The sequence below is a fragment of the Hipposideros armiger genome, unplaced genomic scaffold, assembly GCF_001890085.2.
Source record: "Hipposideros armiger isolate ML-2016 unplaced genomic scaffold, ASM189008v1 scaffold_131, whole genome shotgun sequence".
Taxonomy (NCBI): domain Eukaryota; kingdom Metazoa; phylum Chordata; class Mammalia; order Chiroptera; family Hipposideridae; genus Hipposideros; species Hipposideros armiger.
The window spans coordinates 2,379,772-2,399,011 of record NW_017731481.1 but is presented as its reverse complement, the minus strand read 5'-3'; the positions used below and the strand labels follow the sequence as shown (position 1 = coordinate 2,399,011).

Genomic DNA, 19,240 nt, shown 5'->3' with positions numbered 1-19,240 from the left:
CTAAGGCTGAGCTGATACTGGTGTTTCGCCGTTTTTACTTCCTATCTACCACACACCCTCCCCTTCTTGACCACAACAAACCAACAAAAAGTCTCCTCAGCGTTTCAGAGACCAAAACAAAGTTACATTTACTTCAATTTAAGGGACCTCCAGATTTCACTGAACTAAGAAATGTTACCTACTTTGGTTCATCTCTAAGATACTCTTAGTTAGGATTACTAATATTTTAATACACTAATGGTGGTTTTGCTTCACCTCTTAGCATTCTGGATAAAAGTATATCTAAAAAGTAAACTATGACATTTCAAACTAGTTCCACTTTAATAAGGGAGTAAGGGTGTTTAAATGTCAGTGACAATTTTAGGAACTAAAAACCAATCTGGGAATCTAAGAACTACCAGCACTTTATAATTAAAATTAAAAGATAAACTAAAACCACTGCTGCCAATATTAGCTAGATGTATGTTTAAGAAACATAAAATTAGCTCACTGATGAGCTTTTTCTATTGACTACTTTCAGGTTTTAAGTAATATATACTATTTTAACTCCCTTTCTTTGATTCCTTTTTCTTTTTATATCCTCTTATATTAATAAGGCTGGATGAAACTGAATATATCTATAGTTTTGATGCTGATCCCCAAAATGACTATCAGTGGAAACAACCAAATAGGTTTATACTCAAAGGCCAGTTTATAGCAAATTACACTGGCAACAGAACAACAACAACAACAAAAATAACTCATTTGGCTGAAACAAAGATTGGTCACTAAAGGTAACTAATATACTATGCGCTACATAAGCACTGTGATGGATGTAAGCATGAGGAGATGAAGGAAGACCTAGTTCCTGGCTCAACAGATTTACTGTATTCTGGATTTGAGCATGCCAGTCTAGCAGGCAGGGCTATCATAGATATACAGAGTGTTAAAGAAAGACAAAAAAAAAGTCAGTGAACTTATATTTGAGTGTGTATTAGGGGTAGCAAGAGGGATTCAGAATTCAGAGAAGATGGGATTCTAGGGATGACATTATTTTTTTAAATATCAATTTTACATGAAAGATTTCTACTTGAACATGCTAAGTTTCTACCAGCACTTTTTTTTTTTTTGACCACAGGGAAAAGCCCTATGCTTTGCATACTCAATTGAGCACATTTAAAACACAAAACCTCAATTAATTCCTTAGCTGATAATGGCAAACAAACTTCTAATTCCCAGCAGAGTAAATCTGAGACAACAAAGTACTAACTGGCCCTTTTTATAAGGAATATTAATAAAAGGAAAACACTGTTTCTTTTCTATAGCCAATATAATTATAAATTACTTTGATAGAGATCATCAAATAAAAAAATAAAAGGTATAGCTTTTGTTAACATTGTGAAACTGTTGGACCATGGTTAGTCCATATTAAAACTTACATCTTCTGCTTTTGATCCTTGATCCTGCAAAGATTTTTGCAATTCTTCAACTTGTGACTGTACTTCCAGGAGTCTTTGATTCACCAGCCTAGAAATTAAATGTACATTAATTTTCCACATTCTGACTTAACTTATGCCTTTTTCCTTAGGTTGTCATTTGGTTACAGAAATGGTAAATTAGCAAAACAAAGCCTAATGTTACAGTAGGTAGCTCACTGATTATTTTTCATATTGCTTGACATTTCTATGATTATTTCCGATGTAGTGTTTTGTGCACACACTTTGTTAAACTGATGTACTTATTCATATCTATCTAAAATTCACTTCAACATGTTTATTCAAACTGTGTGTTAGACACTATGCTTAGCACTAGTGTTAAAAGATCGCTGCACTCAAGAAATTTAATGAGGAGGCAAAATGTAAAAAAATAAAATACGAGATAAACACTTTAACAGAGTACACAGATGTATACAAAAGGAATGATGCTGCTCAAAGAAGGAAGAATTACACCTAATTGTGTGAAGGAGTTGGGATAGGCTTGACTTAAACTGAGTCTAGAACAATAAACAAAATATTTCCATGGTTAGGGGTAAAAAGGGGATTCAAGATGGAGAATTCAGCATGTTCAAAGTGCACAGAAAAATGAGAGGGTACAGTAAGTTCAGGAATGGTACAGCTGAAAAATAAGTTATGAGGGGTAAGAATAGCTAGAGATGAATCCAGAGGAGAAAAAGGTTGGGTACAACTTTATGTGAAATGCAAAAGTATTTGGAACTTAACCTATAACCTGGCCTAAAATTTGGCTGAAACTGGAATAACCCAGCCAGCCTTTAACAATGCTGATTCTGGAGCTCGGTCTTCATAATTTCTCTAGAGGTCATTATGATACAAAATTCAGTAGGTCAGTTTGATGCCTAGGTCTTGGGTAATGTTGAGGATTGCAAGGGAGAAACATGACCAGGTGGTATTTTAGAAAGATCACATTGGTTTGAGTGTGGAAGATGTTATTAAAAAGTTCAAAGAGAAGGCATGAAGACTGGGAGGAGGCTATTACAATAATAACCAAATATGCCTGAAATAGAAGGGAACAGAGTAGGATATGTTTTGGAAAGGCAAAAGAATACAATGAATAAAAAATAACAGGATGTTGACTAGGAAGAATGTGAAGAAGAGTAGAAGGGGGACAAAGGTGGTCTGTGGCAGATCACCAACCACAGGGTTGAAAGAGAAACCTCACCCTGGTGAATAATCAGAGAATCAGAAGAAACATTAAAGAGCAGAGGGGTGTTAATGAAATTTTTTGAAAAAAAGGTTGAGGAAGGGGAAAACGATCAACAACAATGAATACAGCAGAGAGATGAGGAAAGATAAAATCTCGAATGCTCCCAATGGATTGGCCATTTAACAGATGACTGGTTATTTCACTAAGAAATGCTTTAGTGAAATGGTGGTAGTAAAAGCCAACTGCCCCAAATTAAGGACAAAAGAGGGCCATGAGTATTTAGAATCCAAACAGCCAGAAAATTCAATAAGACATTTGTTTTACTCAATAAGTTATCAGAAATTCTGATCATAAACCTAGGTTCTATAATTGAGTGACAATCACAGTAAAAATACAATCAAATCTATAAAAACTCATGTTTTTCATATCAGGAAAGAGAAAATCTGAGTGGTATTTCAATAGTTAAAGAATTCTCTGAAAAGTCCATATTCAATATGGAGAGAGAGGTACATAAATTCATTACTAGTGACACTGTAACTTTGTTCAATCTTTTCAGAAAGCAATATGGAAATATAGTATATCAAACTATAAGACTATTTCAACTATCCATCTTAGCCATTTTTGAAATTATTAAGTCAACAAATATTGCAAGCCTACTATGTGAGACCACTGCAAATGTGATAAAACATGAGCAGTCCATACCGAGATGTTCCTTGGAAAGATTTGAAAACAACTCAAAAGACCAGTGATGGGGAATGGACAAGCAAACATAGGAATATAACTGTTAAAGTATGAAGCATGTGCACACACACATACACAAATATGAAGCTATACAAATATATGTAAATATATATGAAAACAGTTCATCTGCAAAATAAATTAGGATTATAATGCCTTCCTCATGGGGCTGTTTAGAAGATTAAGTGAGATAATATATAGTGTGTCTAGCGCAGTGTCTGCACATAATAGGTACTCTATAAATGCCTCTACCTTCTTTCTCCTCCTGCAGGAGTTCAGTTAACTAACACTTGAATCAAGTCTAATTACACATAGTAGTCACTGGGGTGTAGGGGAAGGTGAGCTTGAGATCACAATATACTCTGAGACGTAAAGCAAAAAGATCATGTACGCTTTGAGAAAGCTCCTTGAGCAATTCTGATATGGTTCTCTTCTCAACCCTGTATGCCTCTCCTACTATTGTTTGATGGTCAGTAGGTATTAGATTAAAAAATGCTAACTTATTGGGAAAACCAGTTGGAAAGGACTTTGGAAGTTTACTACAAACTTTTCCTTCTGCCAGATGAAATATGGGTGGTGAGCAAATTCTATTTAAGGTCATACCGTTAACAGACTCAGTGGGACTAAAACTGAGGTTTCTTGGTTTATAGTCCAGTGTTGTAAACTACTAAGAGATTAAGCTAGAGACAAAGTAATATAAATACTTATAAAATTCAATAAGAACAAACTTAGGGTAATTCACTGAAGAGAATTACCGTCTTGTGAGAGGACAGAAAAAAAATAAATGTTTTACAAATATGGCAGAAGATAAATTGGCAAGAAAAAGACAGAGGCTTTGAAGTCATGTAGCTTGGGTCTAAGCCCAAATTCCCTCATTGGTAAAACTTTAATAAAGTAAGACTACATACTTAGCACAATGTTTGGAAAAAACAGGAGCTGAATAAATGTTAGCTGCTATTATTACTGTTATAGGTCACAGATGGCTACAATCTAAAGGTAAGTTATCATCAGTGTTGTAATTTAAGATACAAATACGATATTAAGTTGTAAACAGCTGTAAATAACATAGGGACTTGGGAGGTAATGAGTCATCTACATACATGAGTACTGTACGAATGACAACTAGCTGTTCTGTTTCTGATGAGAAAACAGCAATGGCTGTAAAGCCTGTGAGAAACAATGCAAAGCATTATAAAAGAAGTTGTGAGTGATGATTCACTAAAAAAAATTAGGGAGAAGGCTTCCCTGGCTAAGATGACAAAAATACAGCCCAGAGGCAAAGGATGAAGGAGATGAACACAAGATGCTCTCACCAAAGGAATGCATGATTGCCAGCTGTTTTCTACAATTCCCCTTCCTCCCCCTTCTCATTTTCCACTTTTTCTAAGTGTTTTTAAAAATATTCATTCTCGGGCCGGCCGAGTGGCTCAGTTGGTTAAGAGCTCTCTCTAAGAGTTTGAGCTCTGAGCAACAGCGGTTCGGTGCCTGGCCTGAGCTGAGCTGCCGCTGAGCTGCCAACAGGTGGCAGAATGGTTCAGCTAAAATAAATAAATAAATAAAAATATTCATTCTCTATGTTCTTAAGAATTGATATAAAATTTTTCTTCTTAGGTTTATGCTTAATTATGTTCTAATAATTGCTCTGGTATTTACACTGCTTGCTGATTCTACCCCAGCAGCTTTAAAAATTAGAGCTGTAGAAAGAAGAGAAGGGTACATGAAATTGTCATAACAATTTTGACTCACAAGATCGACTCACACCTGGGAAATGCCAAATCAATTAGGCATAATAAACAGAGAACCTGTAACATCAGGCAAACTATGAAACTATTAATAAAAATAACAAATCCCTCAAAAATGACAGACTATCACAGCACTAGGAAAAACAAAAAGACACCATATGTTTGGTATCTCAGAAACAGTACCCAAGAGGAAAAATAAACCAACAAATTGTCACAACAAAACAAAAGTAATTCTTGCCAGAGTAAGCTACTGCTTTTAAAGTAGCTTTCAATGACTGCACAATGTAAAACGCTGAAAACTTAAGAGCAGAAAAGTGATTTTCTTGTGAAATTTGCAGACTCTAAATCTCAAAATAATTGTTCACAGATGAATGATTTCATTTTAGGGTCACAAAAGAAATACAGTACTTTGTTTTTGTTTTTAAAAGCTCTGTTAATTCAATTATGATGGATCTTACTGTTTTCCTCATGCCAAATGATCTTTTGAAACATTAGTTCATAAAAACAGAGTAAACTTTATTAATCTGAAAATGGCTATGAATTGAAATTGTTCTGTGAATTATGGTTTTTTTTTAATCCTCTAATTTTAATTAGTGATTAGAAAGGGAAAACGGCAGGGCTTTGAATCATTTTGCTTGAAAAACTAAAGAGGGAAATGTTAAATTTATTATAAAGAGGCACAATACTCTTTCACAAGTCTGTCCATAAATAGAGAAATGGATTAAAATATTCTTACAGGAAATGGAATAACATATCATCACTTTTCAAAATACAATTCACACCTTTGTTTAAGGGAATCAAAATCAAATCAAATAGAGAAAAGCTGTGATTAAATGCAGTTGCCTATATACATTCCTACCTATTCTCTGTCTCCAGTTCATTCTTGCGTAGATTTGCATCATCTAGAAGGCTCTGCAATAAGGCAATTTTTTCATTGTCTGAACCCTCTTGGTTAAGTTTTAACATCTTATTCTCATGCTGAAGACGAATAAGTTTCTCCCTAAATGAGCAAAAGAAAAACTGATTATCTGATATATTAAAACCATGTAGTTATCAAATCCAGCTATGCATACTTGCAGATTTAATACATAAAACAGAAATGAAAAACAAAGTACCTGCAAAGAATGTAGCTCCTGTTGTAACTGGCTAAGATATTATATCAGGTCTTAAGCACTTTCTTTTTAGAATGGATAATCTAAAGATAACAAACTCTCCAAATATGATTTCTAGTGAAAGAGATTTCAAAATCCTACTTCCTTTCTGATTTAAATATTTAAGCTATGAATGCATTTAGATACTAGTTCATCAAAAAAACAATCTCTAATGTTATGCTTTTAAATGACTAATCACTTGATGGCAAGATATAATATTCAACGAAGAATGTCTTCAAGATATTCAGTCCACCCATTCATATATTGGATTGTGGGAAAAGTCATGATGTATTTTGTCTGTTTTTCAAACGTCATTTATTTATATAAAGAACAAAGATCAATCAATGATATATTGCCCATTTTGTTAGATAACCTTTTTGCCATCTTTCCGTGAGCTTCATAATTCCTCGTTCATAGAAGGACCTATCTTTATTTGCGAAAAACTGAACAAGGTGCTGATTTACAGCCTCATCTGAATTGAACGTTATACCACGCAAGGAGTTTTGAAGACAGCGAGACAAGTGTAAGTCTGACGGCGCAAGGTCAGGCGAGTATGGTGGGTGTGGCAACACATCCCATCCAAGCTTTAATAATTTTTGACGGGTGATCAAATTTGTGTGTGGTCTCACGTTGTCACGATGGGACACAACTCCTTTACAATTAACAAGCTCTGGATGTTTCTGGATGATGGATTCGTTCAAACTGTCCAGTTGCCAACAGTACACATTTGAATTTATTGTTTGGTTCCTTGGTAGGAGCTCGAAAAACATGACTCCTTTAAAATCCCACCACACTGAGAGCATAACCTTCCTTTGATGAATGTCTGCTTTTGATGTCGTTTGAGGTGAATCATCATGTTGGGACCAAGACCGTTTGCGACTACATTGTTGTAAACAATCCACTTCTCATCACCAGTTATCAGTCGCTTCCAAAAAGGATCGTTTTCTTCATGTTTAATGAGCATGTTGCAGATGTTTATACGCGCCATCAAATGAACTTGAGTTCATGCGGAACCCAAATAGCAAGTTTGCTTACGTATCCCAGCTTCTTCAGGGGATCATGAACACTTGAATGATGGATGGTCAATGTTTCTGCAATCTCTCATGTCGTGTAACATGGGTTTGACTTGATTAATGCCTTTATTTTGTCGTCATCAACCTCGGTGGGCCTTACTGACCGAGAAGCATCGTTGAGATCAAAATCACCAGCACAGAATTTCATGAACCATTGTTGGCACTGACGTTCTTGTAGAGCATTGTCACCATAAACTTTATGCAACTTTTCACAAGCTTGATGCGTGTTCTTCCCTTTATAGAAGTAAAACAGTAAAATATGGCAAAAATGCCCAGTTTGGTCTTCCATCTTCAACTTGTTGCCAAATCTCCAAAACTCAACCAAATCACTCAATTTTTTTTAGAATGAAGCTAGAACTGTCAGCTGTCAAATGACATAGCGATAACATAGATGCGAATGACTCTAGTACTTCCAAAAATGAACGAGTGTCATCTGTCGCAAACACGCATCATGACTTTTCCAACAACCCAACAGATATGTAAAATGGTATTTTTGTAACAAGCCAGATTATCAGAACTAAGTTGTTGGACTGCATTGTTTTGGGTCCTTTGTGTTATACCAAAAGCTTACATTGAGGGATGTTAAAAGCAACAGCCACACAAAACTTGCCACTACATTTACTACTGGGATGATATAATACTAATTCATCTGAAGATATAATTGAAGATCTACTTGTTGAAAATATAATTTATTCTTTACTTTACATAGGGTCACCTTTAGAGGGCTCTATTAATTAAGATACTCATACAAGATACTTTGAAAATCTTTGCTTCTCATAAAAACAAGAAAAAAACAAAAGCAAAATAAACACATAAAACAGTCTGCTCTTGTTTTATAAACACCACGACTCTTATAACATGCTTTGACTTTTGTTGTTCAAAAAATGAAAGTAAAATTTGTGGCCCAACTCAAGCAATTAGATAGAACTTGATATATTTTATATATGGACAATAATGACTAACATATTTTTCAATTACAAAGTAAAACACACTCATTGTAGGGGGACAAAAGGATAAATGAGAAGAAATTAGAAACTCTCCAGAACCCTATGGTGCAAAATAATTACTGCTGAAATATAGCCTTCTAATTCTATGCAAATGTACACATGTGCAAACACTTTATAAAATGGATCTCACAGTACCTGTTATACTGATAACTATCTACAATTAAATTTTCTCAATCTTTTTGTATCATTACATATTATATTTTAATATTATAAATAACATGTTAAAATACCTAGATGAATTATTATTTATTTAATCATTACCCAATTTCTGGGCATTTAGATTGTCACCAATTTTGAGCTTTAACATGTTAATAATGATCAGCTTTATAAATAAGCCTTTGTGTATATCCTTGGTTATTTCCTTAAGATTAATTTCCAGAAAAGTTATTGTGGAGTCAGAAGACAGGCACTCTTAGACAACATATATATTCTACCAAACTGCTCAAAAGAAAAGTTGTACCACCACAAGAAAAATATTTGTAATTATGTATAGTGATGAACCTTAACTAAACTTATTGTGGTAATTATTTCACTATATATATATATATATATATATATATATATATATATATATATATATCACATCATTATGTTGTATATCTAAAACTAATACAATTAATGTCAATTTTATCTCAACTATTAAAATGTTAATTTTTAAAAAGTTGTACCACTTTACTCTTTTACTCCTCATTTATGAGGTTTCCAATTCTCCACATCCTTAATACCAATGAAAATTAAAACTTATAATAGGTTTTTACAAATTTAATAGGCAAATTTCATTATGTATTAAGAATATTAGCCAATTGTCTATAACATGTTCCAAATTTTCATCCCTTTTACCATTTCATTGTCTTGATATCTCTTCTGGACACAGAGTATATTTTAATTTGTACTGAGTCATACTCAAAAAAGCCACTTTATTTGTTGAATCTTTTTTTTTTTTTTTTAAGATTTTTTTATTGGGGAATTGGGGGATGGGAACAGGCAAGCTGCTGTCCTTTTGTTCTTCAGTCTAGTTGTGGAGGATGTTGTTTCACTAGCCCAAGTTGGCACCATCATCGCGCTCTTCCTGGGTGAGGCAGATCAGTTGCCGGCTTCTGGATGGCCGCTAACGGTGGCTGCTGGCCGCTCATGCTGGCTGCTGGCTACACACGGTAGCCCATGGCAACCCACTGCAGCAGGGGCTGCAGCCCACGCCGTCATCAGCGACTCAAGGCAGCCCAGCTCCAGGTTGAGCTGTTGTTCAGCATCTTAGCTGTGGAGGGCAGTGTCACTGGGCCTCATATGTGGGATCCGAACTGGGACCCTCTGGCGTCCCAAGTCAGCTCTTAACCACCGCGTCACTCGGCCAGCCTGATTGAATCTTTTTATCATTGTTCTTTTCCTCAGTTTAAAAATCCAATTGCATTACCTATAAGCTTCCTTAAAATTGAGTTTTTGGACTAACCATTTAATTATAAATATTCATTAATAATAAGTGTTCATTAATTCAACAAATTTCATTGGTCCAATATAAAGGACCATATCAGATGGCCAAAAACTTAAAGATATACAAAATGCTTCCAGAGTTTGTGTTGCATTATACTCCTTTTGTGTGTCCTTCTTAATAAATGCCTACATCAATTAATATTCTTCTTTTTATTCAACAAGTATTTGAATGCCTATTATAACTTTCAGTTTATAAAACTCTCACACAGCCATTATATTATTTAATATCCCCAAGGATGTTATAAAGAATCAAGGCCAGTGTTAATTTAAAAACAGGGCAAATAGTCCCAAAGAAGGTAAAAGCAATATTCAGATTAATTCTTCTGCTGCTGGACACTTAGTGCCTCCTCACAATTTTTCATTCTATTACATAAAACCAGGTGTATAGTGAAATAAATGGACTTTTTAAAATGCTATGACTAAACAAAAATGTAAGGTACTACTGAGGGAAAAGTAGTAGAAATGGGGAAATATTTCCTCCTCCTGCCTACCGCACTGTATCTTTCCCAGACCAGTCTACGTAATTAATAAATGAATTTTAGTGACTAATTATTTTGCAGGTTGATGGCTAAACATAACCTTTGTCTTTGTGCCAAGGGGTTTTACTGCTAAATGTCTGATAAGGATAACCAAGCACAGATATATCAGTTTGCTGTGTATGTGTGAAACATTGTCCTACTGACGTGAGATCAAGTCTTTTGGACCAGTTGAAAAAAAGCCTTTAAGACACTGAAATCATGGACACTTTAACTGAATTCATGTTGAAAGTGTTAGTAATAAAGAATATGGAAATGACCCTCTCTATATTGTAGCGGACTATGCTTTCTCCAGGAATAGAGTGCAGTGTAACTGTGAAGTTTATGATCTCCTTACCTGATTTCAGGTGTAACAATCTCTGCTGCCAGGCTATCTGAAGATTCCTGACTTCCCAGAGGCATTAACCCTATAAATATATAAACATGAATGCACAGTTAAGAGAGAGCACAACTGTTTCCTTTAGTTTTTGGGGGTTTTTTTAGCTGAGCCATCCTGCCACCTGTTGGCAGCTCAGTGGCAGCTCAGCTGGGGCCAGGATTCGAACCGCTGTTGCTCAGAGCTTGCACTCTTGAGCGAGCTCTTAACCAACTGAGCCACTCGGCCGGCCCTTATTTCCTTTAGTTTCTATGTGATCCTACTTTGAGCAACAGTTTTAACACCTATAATCTTTGTCTTAGTCAAGTAAAAGACCATGTCACAGTTATCTTACATTATTATTATATTATATCACAATTTTTAAGTGTGCAACTGAGTGGCATTAAGTACATTCACTATGTGTGGAACCATCACCACTATCTATTTCTAAACCTCATCACCCAAAACATAAATTATGTAACCATTAAGCAATAACTCCCTAATCCTTTTTCCCTTAGCCCCTCATAAACTTTTACTTTCTGTCTCAATAAAGATGCCCATTCTAGATACCCCATGTAAGTGGAATCATACCAGTTGTCTTTTTGTGTATGGTTTATTTCACTTAACATAATGTTTTGAAAATTCATCCATGCAGCATTTATCAGAAATCTTTCATTTTAATGGATGAATAATATTCCATTTTATGTATACACCGCATTTTCTTTTTCCATTCATCTGTTGATGAACATGTGGGTTGTTTTTATCTTTTGGCTATTGCCGATAATGCAACTATGAACATTATTATACCTGTATCTGTCTGAGTCCTTCTTTGATTTCTTTTGGGCATATACTTAGGAAAGGAATTGCTGGATTATACAGTAATTTTATGTTTAACTTTGTGAAGAACCATCAAATTCTCCCACCGTGGTATGAGGGTTCCAATTTCTCCACATCCTTACCAACACTCGTTATTTTCCTGTTTTTCTTTTTTGGTTAAAGCCAGCCTAATGGGTATAAACTGGTATCTCATTGTGGTTTTGATTTACATTTTTCTAATGACTATTGATGTTGAGCATTTATTCACGTGCTTATTGGCCATTTGTATATCTTCTTTGGAGAAATGTCTAGTCAAGACTTATGGTCATTTGTTAACGTAGTTGTTTTTCATTGTTGAGTTGTAAAAGTTTTTTATATACTCTGGATATCAATTACTTGATATCATGATTTGAAAATATCTTCTTCCATTTTGTAGGCTGATTTTTCACTCTGTTGATAGTGTCCTTTGATGCATAAAAGTTTTTAATTTTGATGAATTCCAATTTATCTATTTTTTCTTTTGTGCTTTTGGTTTCAATTCCAAGGAATCACTGGCAATTCAAATGTCATGATGATTTTCCTTTATGCTTTCTTCTAAAAGTTTTATAGTTTTACCCCTTACATTTAGGTCGTTGACCCATTTTGAGTTCATTTGATATATGGTATGAGGGCTCAACTTCATGCTTTTGGGTGTGGATAACCAGTTTTCCCAGAACAATTTGTTGAAAAGATTTTCCTTTCCCCCAGTGAATAATGTTGACACTCTTGATGAAAAATCAATTGGCCACATATGTGAAAATTTCTGGGCATTCTTTTTTATTCCATTGGTCTATATGCCTGTCCTTAAGCTGACAGCACACTGTTTTGATTACTAACTTTATATTCAAGTTTTGATATCAGGAAGTGTGAGCCCTCCTAATTTTTTCTTTTTTTTTCCTCAAGATTGTTTTGGCTATTTGAGGTTCCTTGAGAGTCAAGACGAATTTCAGGATGGGTTTTCTGTTTCTGCAAAAAATGCTGTTGGTATTTTAATAAGGATTGCACTGAATCGTAGACTGCATACTGTAGTATTGTCATCCTAACAATATCAAGTCTTAAATGAACAAGGATATATTTTCCTGTGAGAAGAGCACTTTCTACTTTGGATAAAAGTCCCTAAATGGATTGCTACCTACCCCACATCTCAGTTGAAAGAAAAAAATCACTGATTTAGAAAGTTTTGATATTCTTTTAAAAAGGTTACAAGAAACTTTCCAGGATAAAAATTTCCAGGTTTATTATTAAGACAGATGATTTCACAAATGTTTATACTTTTGACCTAATAAAACCAAATATTTAAATATAATTACAATATAAATAGCCAAGTAAATTTTTTAAGTCCCATAACTATAGACTATTTACCATAATATCTGAATAACAGTTTAAAATTTATATCAATTTCATGGCCTCCACTGATTTTTCAATTTCATGTATTGGTGCAATCATCTTAAAATGAATCTAATATTTTTACTGATACTATTAGAAATAAATAACCTTGCTTGGGACGCTGAAATGTTTTTACCTTGAGTTGTGAGCTGCCCTTCTTGAGCCTGCACACAACGAAGCTCTTCAATGGTCTCCTTCAGAGAATCCCTTTCTGTTCTTAACCGCTGCAGGACATTAAAAACAGGGAAAGTTAGCTTCAAGTTTTATGAGTTTATTCACCAGTGATCTTTGCCTTATCTAATAAAATGATAAATAGAATGGAACATGGACATGTTTTGATCTTCTATAGAAAGATCAGAGAAGGAAAACATTAAAATAATTTTTCCCATTTAACAATACTGAATATATACTATAAGCAAGGCAATATGCTATCCACAGCTAAACATAAGAAACAAAACTGTCTATTCCATCCTTAACAATAAGTACCTTATTATGTATATAACAGGCTTTTCATTAAACATAAAAAAATCAAACAAAGAATTTAAATATTCAAAATCATAACAAAGAAAGTATTTTTAAGAGATTCAAAATAATGCTGAACAAAAAGAATTGTGTATTGTATAATAATCATACAGAAAACAAAAAAGCTACATAAATTTACAGAAGGTCATGAGCAGAACAATGTAAAAGAAGCAACAGAAGTAGAAAAGTAAATACACGAGGTGTGATTGAAAAATATCATGACGGTTTAAATTTCAAAAAATTATTACAGTAAAAGACACATTGCCATTAATCTCCCTCAAAATACTCTCCCTCGCTTCAAACACATTTATTCCATCATTCTTGCTAATTTCTGAAGCAGTTGTGGAAGTCCTCTTTCGTGAGTGTCTTTACTTCATCATACATCATGACAACACTCTGTGTCACACATCCCTTGTGGTATACGCCAATTTTTGTCAAATAACACTGGTGTGTCTTCATCCACCTTATTTACCAAATCTGGCACCGTGCAACTTCTGGCTATTCCTCAGAGTCAAAACGACCATTACAGAAAAAACGTTTTGAATCGATTCAGGACATCCAAGCAGTCATGACAGCGCCAACTAAAGACACTCATGGAAGAGGACTTCCACAACTGCTTCAGAAAGTGGCAAGAACAATGGGATAAGTGTGTTCGAAGTGAGGGGGAGTATTTTGAGGGGAATTGATGGCAATTTGTCTTTTACTGTAATAATTTTTTTAATTTATACAGTCACCATATTTTTCTATCACACCTCGTATATAAAAGAAATTAGAATGGAAGTAAAAACATTCTTTTAATCTGTTATTTTAGATCTATTTCTGAAGCACAAATGTAAATCTTAAATTTAAAAATAAACAGGATCTCTAGTTTTTAAATTTATAAATAGAAGGAATTAATGTAGTCAAAACATAAATATCATTGTCTTAATTTTAGCAGTGCTCACAACCAAAGAGCCTTATACTCACATCCTTTTCTTTTTGAAGACTGTCAACTTTTTCTTTTAGCCGCTTATATTCAAAATCTAATTTATCTGCTTTCTTCGATTCTTCAGATAATCTATTTTGCAATTCTACTACCTGATACAGAAAGGTACCATTAATTTTTACAATTTGAAACATTAGAAATTGTCACTATTTTCTTCTACAGATCTATGAAAACTCCCTTCCCCACAAATATTTTAAAAAAAAAAGTACATTATACAGCAACCTAACTTAACGAAGAAAACTAGGAACAAAATTCTGCTACTATTGGTTTTAAAGCCAGATCATCCAGAATAACAATGCTCAAAATTATGAAAAAACATAATGGGATTTCCATTTCCTGTAACACGGTTAACTGGGTAGTCTGATATCCTTTTAGCATAAAGCAAAATAAATGCTACAGGGAAAAAAAATCCAAATGCACAGGTAAGCTTACAACAAAGTGAAATCCTCACAGGCTAAAACTTGAAGGGAAAGTACGTGCGGAAGCCATGAAGGACCTATTTCCCACACCAGGAACCCAGAGCTTTGAATTTAATGGGAGGCAGGTGGTTATTAAACTACCTTAGGGCTCTAAAAGGTAATGAGTCAGTAAACAGACAGGTTCAGAAAAACACTCCATCAACTGGAAAAATTAATAAAGAAATTTGTCTGTCTTAAAATGAGTACTCTGGGTTTAAAAAAGTGTAACTTAAAAATTTGTAACTATGACCTGCTAATACATGGATTTGTGTTTAAAATTATACTACATCCCTTGTCTGGCAAATCCTAAGCCAACCAATTAATTTAAAATAGTCATGGTTGATAATGATAAGCAAAACACACTGTCTGGAGGACTACCACCTCAAACTCAAACCCCCTTGTATTTCCATAAAGATAAAGATGAGCCAAATGAAACAGCAAAGGGCAAAAGAAGTAAGTCATTATGAACGACAATCAGCAGAAAAATTTAACAACAATAACAAGAGTAGAACAGGACTTCCAAGGATTTCAGATTGGAATTATCAGATAAAAAACACAGGTATAATATTTAAAGATAAATAAAGATGGAAATCTAAATTATAAAAAGAGTAAGAAACCATAAAAAATGATCAAGTAGGTTTGAAAGTGCACCCAAAGAGAACTTGTAGAAAGAAAATATTCTCATTGAAAAATAAAAGTATATTAAGCCCCAGATCAGAAACAGACAGAATTAATGTACGATGCAATTTCACTACACTATTTCTAGGTGTAGATTTCTTTTTATTTACATTGCATATAATTGACACTAAATCTAATATTCTTTATTAGTTCTGAAAAATCTTCAGCCATCCTTTCTTTCAAATGTCTTCCTACAATTTGTTCTCTCCTCTGGATTCTAATTGGATCATTTCTCATTTTAATTTGATACTTTTAAATCTAATTTATAATTTCTTTCATCTGCATTTATTTTGGGTAATTTCCAGGTCATATTCAAGTTCGCTAATTTTATCAACTTTGTTGTATGTTGAAAATTTCATAACAAAATGTTGGGAAAAAATGTTTCCACCAAAAGAAAACAAAAACCTGCCAGCTATTCATGGTATACAGAGATGTTCCACTAAACTTCTCCAACTCATTTTATTAAGCTAGTATAATTCTGATACTCCAATCAGATAACGAAAGTATGAAACAGAAAAAAAACTTCAAGTGAATCATAGAGGCAAAATATTCTAAGTAAAATGAAAAAAGTAAATGTAACAATGTATAAACAATAAGTAAATCCACTATGACCAAACTAAGTTTAACTCTGGAATGCAAGGATGGTTAAAGCATAGAAAATCCACTAATATAATTCATCACATTAATAGAAAGGCGAAGCAGCATAGGAGTCTCTTAATAGGTGCAGGAAATGTAGTTGATCAAATTCAACATCTTTTTAAGATGGGCACCCAGAGCAAATTAGAAATACAATAGAACTTCTTTATACTAGTAAAAGGTGGCTACAAAAATAAATCCTATAGCAATGTTTATATTGGTAAAACATTTAAAGCATTCTGTATTAAAAAAAAAATGGTTGCCTACTATCATTGCTTCTATCCAAAGTTGTATGAAAGGTCAGACATGCTGATTAAGAAGAAAAACAGTATAGAGTAGAAAAGAAAAAAACGAAATGCTTTTATTTGTATACTATATCACTTCTGCCAAGAGACCCAACAAATATTATTAAAAGTAATATGAGAATTTGGCAAAGTTGCAAAATCAATGTATAAATATCTATTTCATTCATATAAATGAGCAATAAACTGAAAATGGTATCCTTTCTTTTGCTAATTGCATTTACAAAACCCAAACACATAAAGTACCAAGAGTAAATATAACAAAATATGTGTACAATATTTAGAAGAAAATTATAAAACTTAACTGAAAGACATTTAAGACCTAAATAAAAAGATATTATATGCACTGAAAGTTATTGTCATAAAGATTTCAATTATCCTCGAATCAATCAACAATTCAATGTAATTCCAATTCCCAAAGGTTTTGAGTATAAAGGGAAAGAAAAGGTCTAAGAATAGACAATTTTGAAAAAGAACAAGGTGTGGGTATCTGCACTACTAAAAATTTATAGATAGTAAGACAGTGAGGTATTGGTGTAAGAATAGACAAATAGGACAATGAAACAGAAGAGTGCCCCAATGCAAACTAACATATAACATGGAAACTTCAGATATATGATAAGGTAGAATTGCAGGCCATTATGGAAGATACTATTAAATGAATGTTACTAGGTTGACTGGTTGTCTTTGCACTCTATACAAAAATCAATTCCATGTGGCTTAAAGGCCTACATGTGCAAAACAAACTTTAAATCTTTGTTAAGAAATTAGAGACTAGTCTTACATCCTTATGTAGGAAATGATTTCTTAAACAAGACATAAAACACAAATCACAGAAAAATCAAAGAAAAAGATTCTTAAAGTTCATTACATTAAAATTATCAATCTCAAAAAAAGTAAAAGGACAGGTAACAGACTGGTGGGAAATAATTGCAACATGTACAAGTGACAAAAGATTAATATCAAGAACATATAAAGAACTTTCAGAAATCAATAAGAAAAATAAATATCCCAAAAGATAAAATAGGCAATTAACAAAAGAAATGTGATCAGTAAATATATTTGTAATTAGGGTAATACAAAGTATAATCATAAGGAGACATCATTTCATGTCTATCCAATTGGCAAAATTTCAAGTACTATGTGTTGGTGATGATATGGAACAACAGGAATTCATGCAAACTTCTTGCTGGTAATACAGTCTCATTTTGGAGAACAACTGGGCAATATCTAATTAAACAAACATAATCTAAGGAAGAAACTCCATATAGTTGTAAAACTTTCACATGTATAAAAGAAGCAATGTTCAATACTATTCATAGAAGCATTTCCTGTAATATTAAAACAAGTTGAAACATCTTACATGTCCTTCAACAGAAAAACTGACAAATTGTAGTATAGTCACTCAAAAGAATGGATACTATAAAGCAGCACAAATGAAATAAAGCTATGCCTATCAACATAAAACAAATCTGACAAATATACTACTGAGCAAAAGTAGATTGCAGTAGAATGCTTTCATTTTATAATTTATATAGTTTCAAAACATGTCAAAATGTAAATTTTACACACAAATATATATACATATACGGATATATATATACATATATATCTATATGCAGCAAGAGAATAAAGAGATGCATAAGGATGAAAACCACAAAAAAGCATACTTGCTACTATAATGAGGAGAAAAAAAATGTTTTATTTTTTAAGCATGGATACTTACTGTTTTATTCTTTTACTTTTTGTGCATTTCTTAAGTAGTACATAATAAATTAAAAAATAAAAAGTAATAAAAGGATCAGCTACAGAGAACAATCAATAAGCTCTGGATAAGAACTAAGTTTCATAGGTAAAATTCAGAATACCATGAAAACAAAAGTCAGTAAGCAGATTTTTGACAAACCTTATTGTTATAATGGAGAACCTGCTTGAAAATATCATTAGGAAACTTTGTTACTATTCTTTTACCTGTCTCTTATATGTCTCAAGTTGACTTCGAGCCGCATTGGCTTTTCTTAACTCTTCCTCTAGACTGACAGTGTTCTGCATATACATAGTGTTCTTCTCTTCTAAGAGTTTAACCTGCCGCCTCAAATCACCAAGATCTTCTAGCTTCTTTTTATATGATTCCACTTGGCCTTCTAGTTTAGACACTTTATCAGAAGAATGTCTAGAATGAGATGGGAAATCAGAAATCAAACACATCCACAGTTATAAAGCTGTTTTAGTGCTAAACCAAGAGGGACTGCCAGGAAATAACACATTCTAATGAAATTATAGACCAAAAGTGATTCCAGGTTAATTTTTTACTCAGGTTAAAAAATATGATCAAATTACAGCAAAAATTGTCATGGAGAACGTTACATAATTTAAGGAAAGCTGCGGGGTGGGGTCGGGGAGGAGGAGTCCCAGCAGAGTCCCATGTAGTACAAAAGCAAAATAAATTGTGCAGTGTTCAAATGATTTGGTAGTTATAATGTTATTGGTACCCATAGGAACAGCTGTTTCAGTGGAGCAGTGAGAGCAGTTAGCGGCACATTTTAGGGGTTAAGGAGAAAACATAAGTTTTACCCTGTATAATCTAAATTAGTTCTGGAGAGTAGAGAGTGATAAATTTCTCTCTTTTTCTAAGATGAGACAGAACTAAACATAAATATATACTAAGGAGGAAGAATGCAAAAAGAA

General features: G+C 33.4%; 1 protein-coding gene across 2 annotated transcripts in view; it reads right to left on the bottom strand.

Moving 5' to 3' along the window:
• HOOK3 (hook microtubule tethering protein 3) overlaps window positions 1-19,240 on the bottom strand; it is a 92,416-nt gene that overhangs the window by 22,573 nt on the left and 50,603 nt on the right. For both annotated transcript variants that reach the window (XM_019649265.1, XM_019649266.1), the window contains exons 10-15: window positions 18,524-18,725; window positions 14,460-14,570; window positions 13,108-13,195; window positions 10,713-10,782; window positions 5,980-6,120; window positions 1,419-1,506 (exon numbers count right to left, since the gene is read on the bottom strand). In XM_019649265.1, the coding sequence (XP_019504810.1) occupies window positions 1,419-1,506; window positions 5,980-6,120; window positions 10,713-10,782; window positions 13,108-13,195; window positions 14,460-14,570; window positions 18,524-18,725 (700 nt within the window). The remainder of the gene's footprint in view (window positions 1-1,418; window positions 1,507-5,979; window positions 6,121-10,712; window positions 10,783-13,107; window positions 13,196-14,459; window positions 14,571-18,523; window positions 18,726-19,240) is intronic.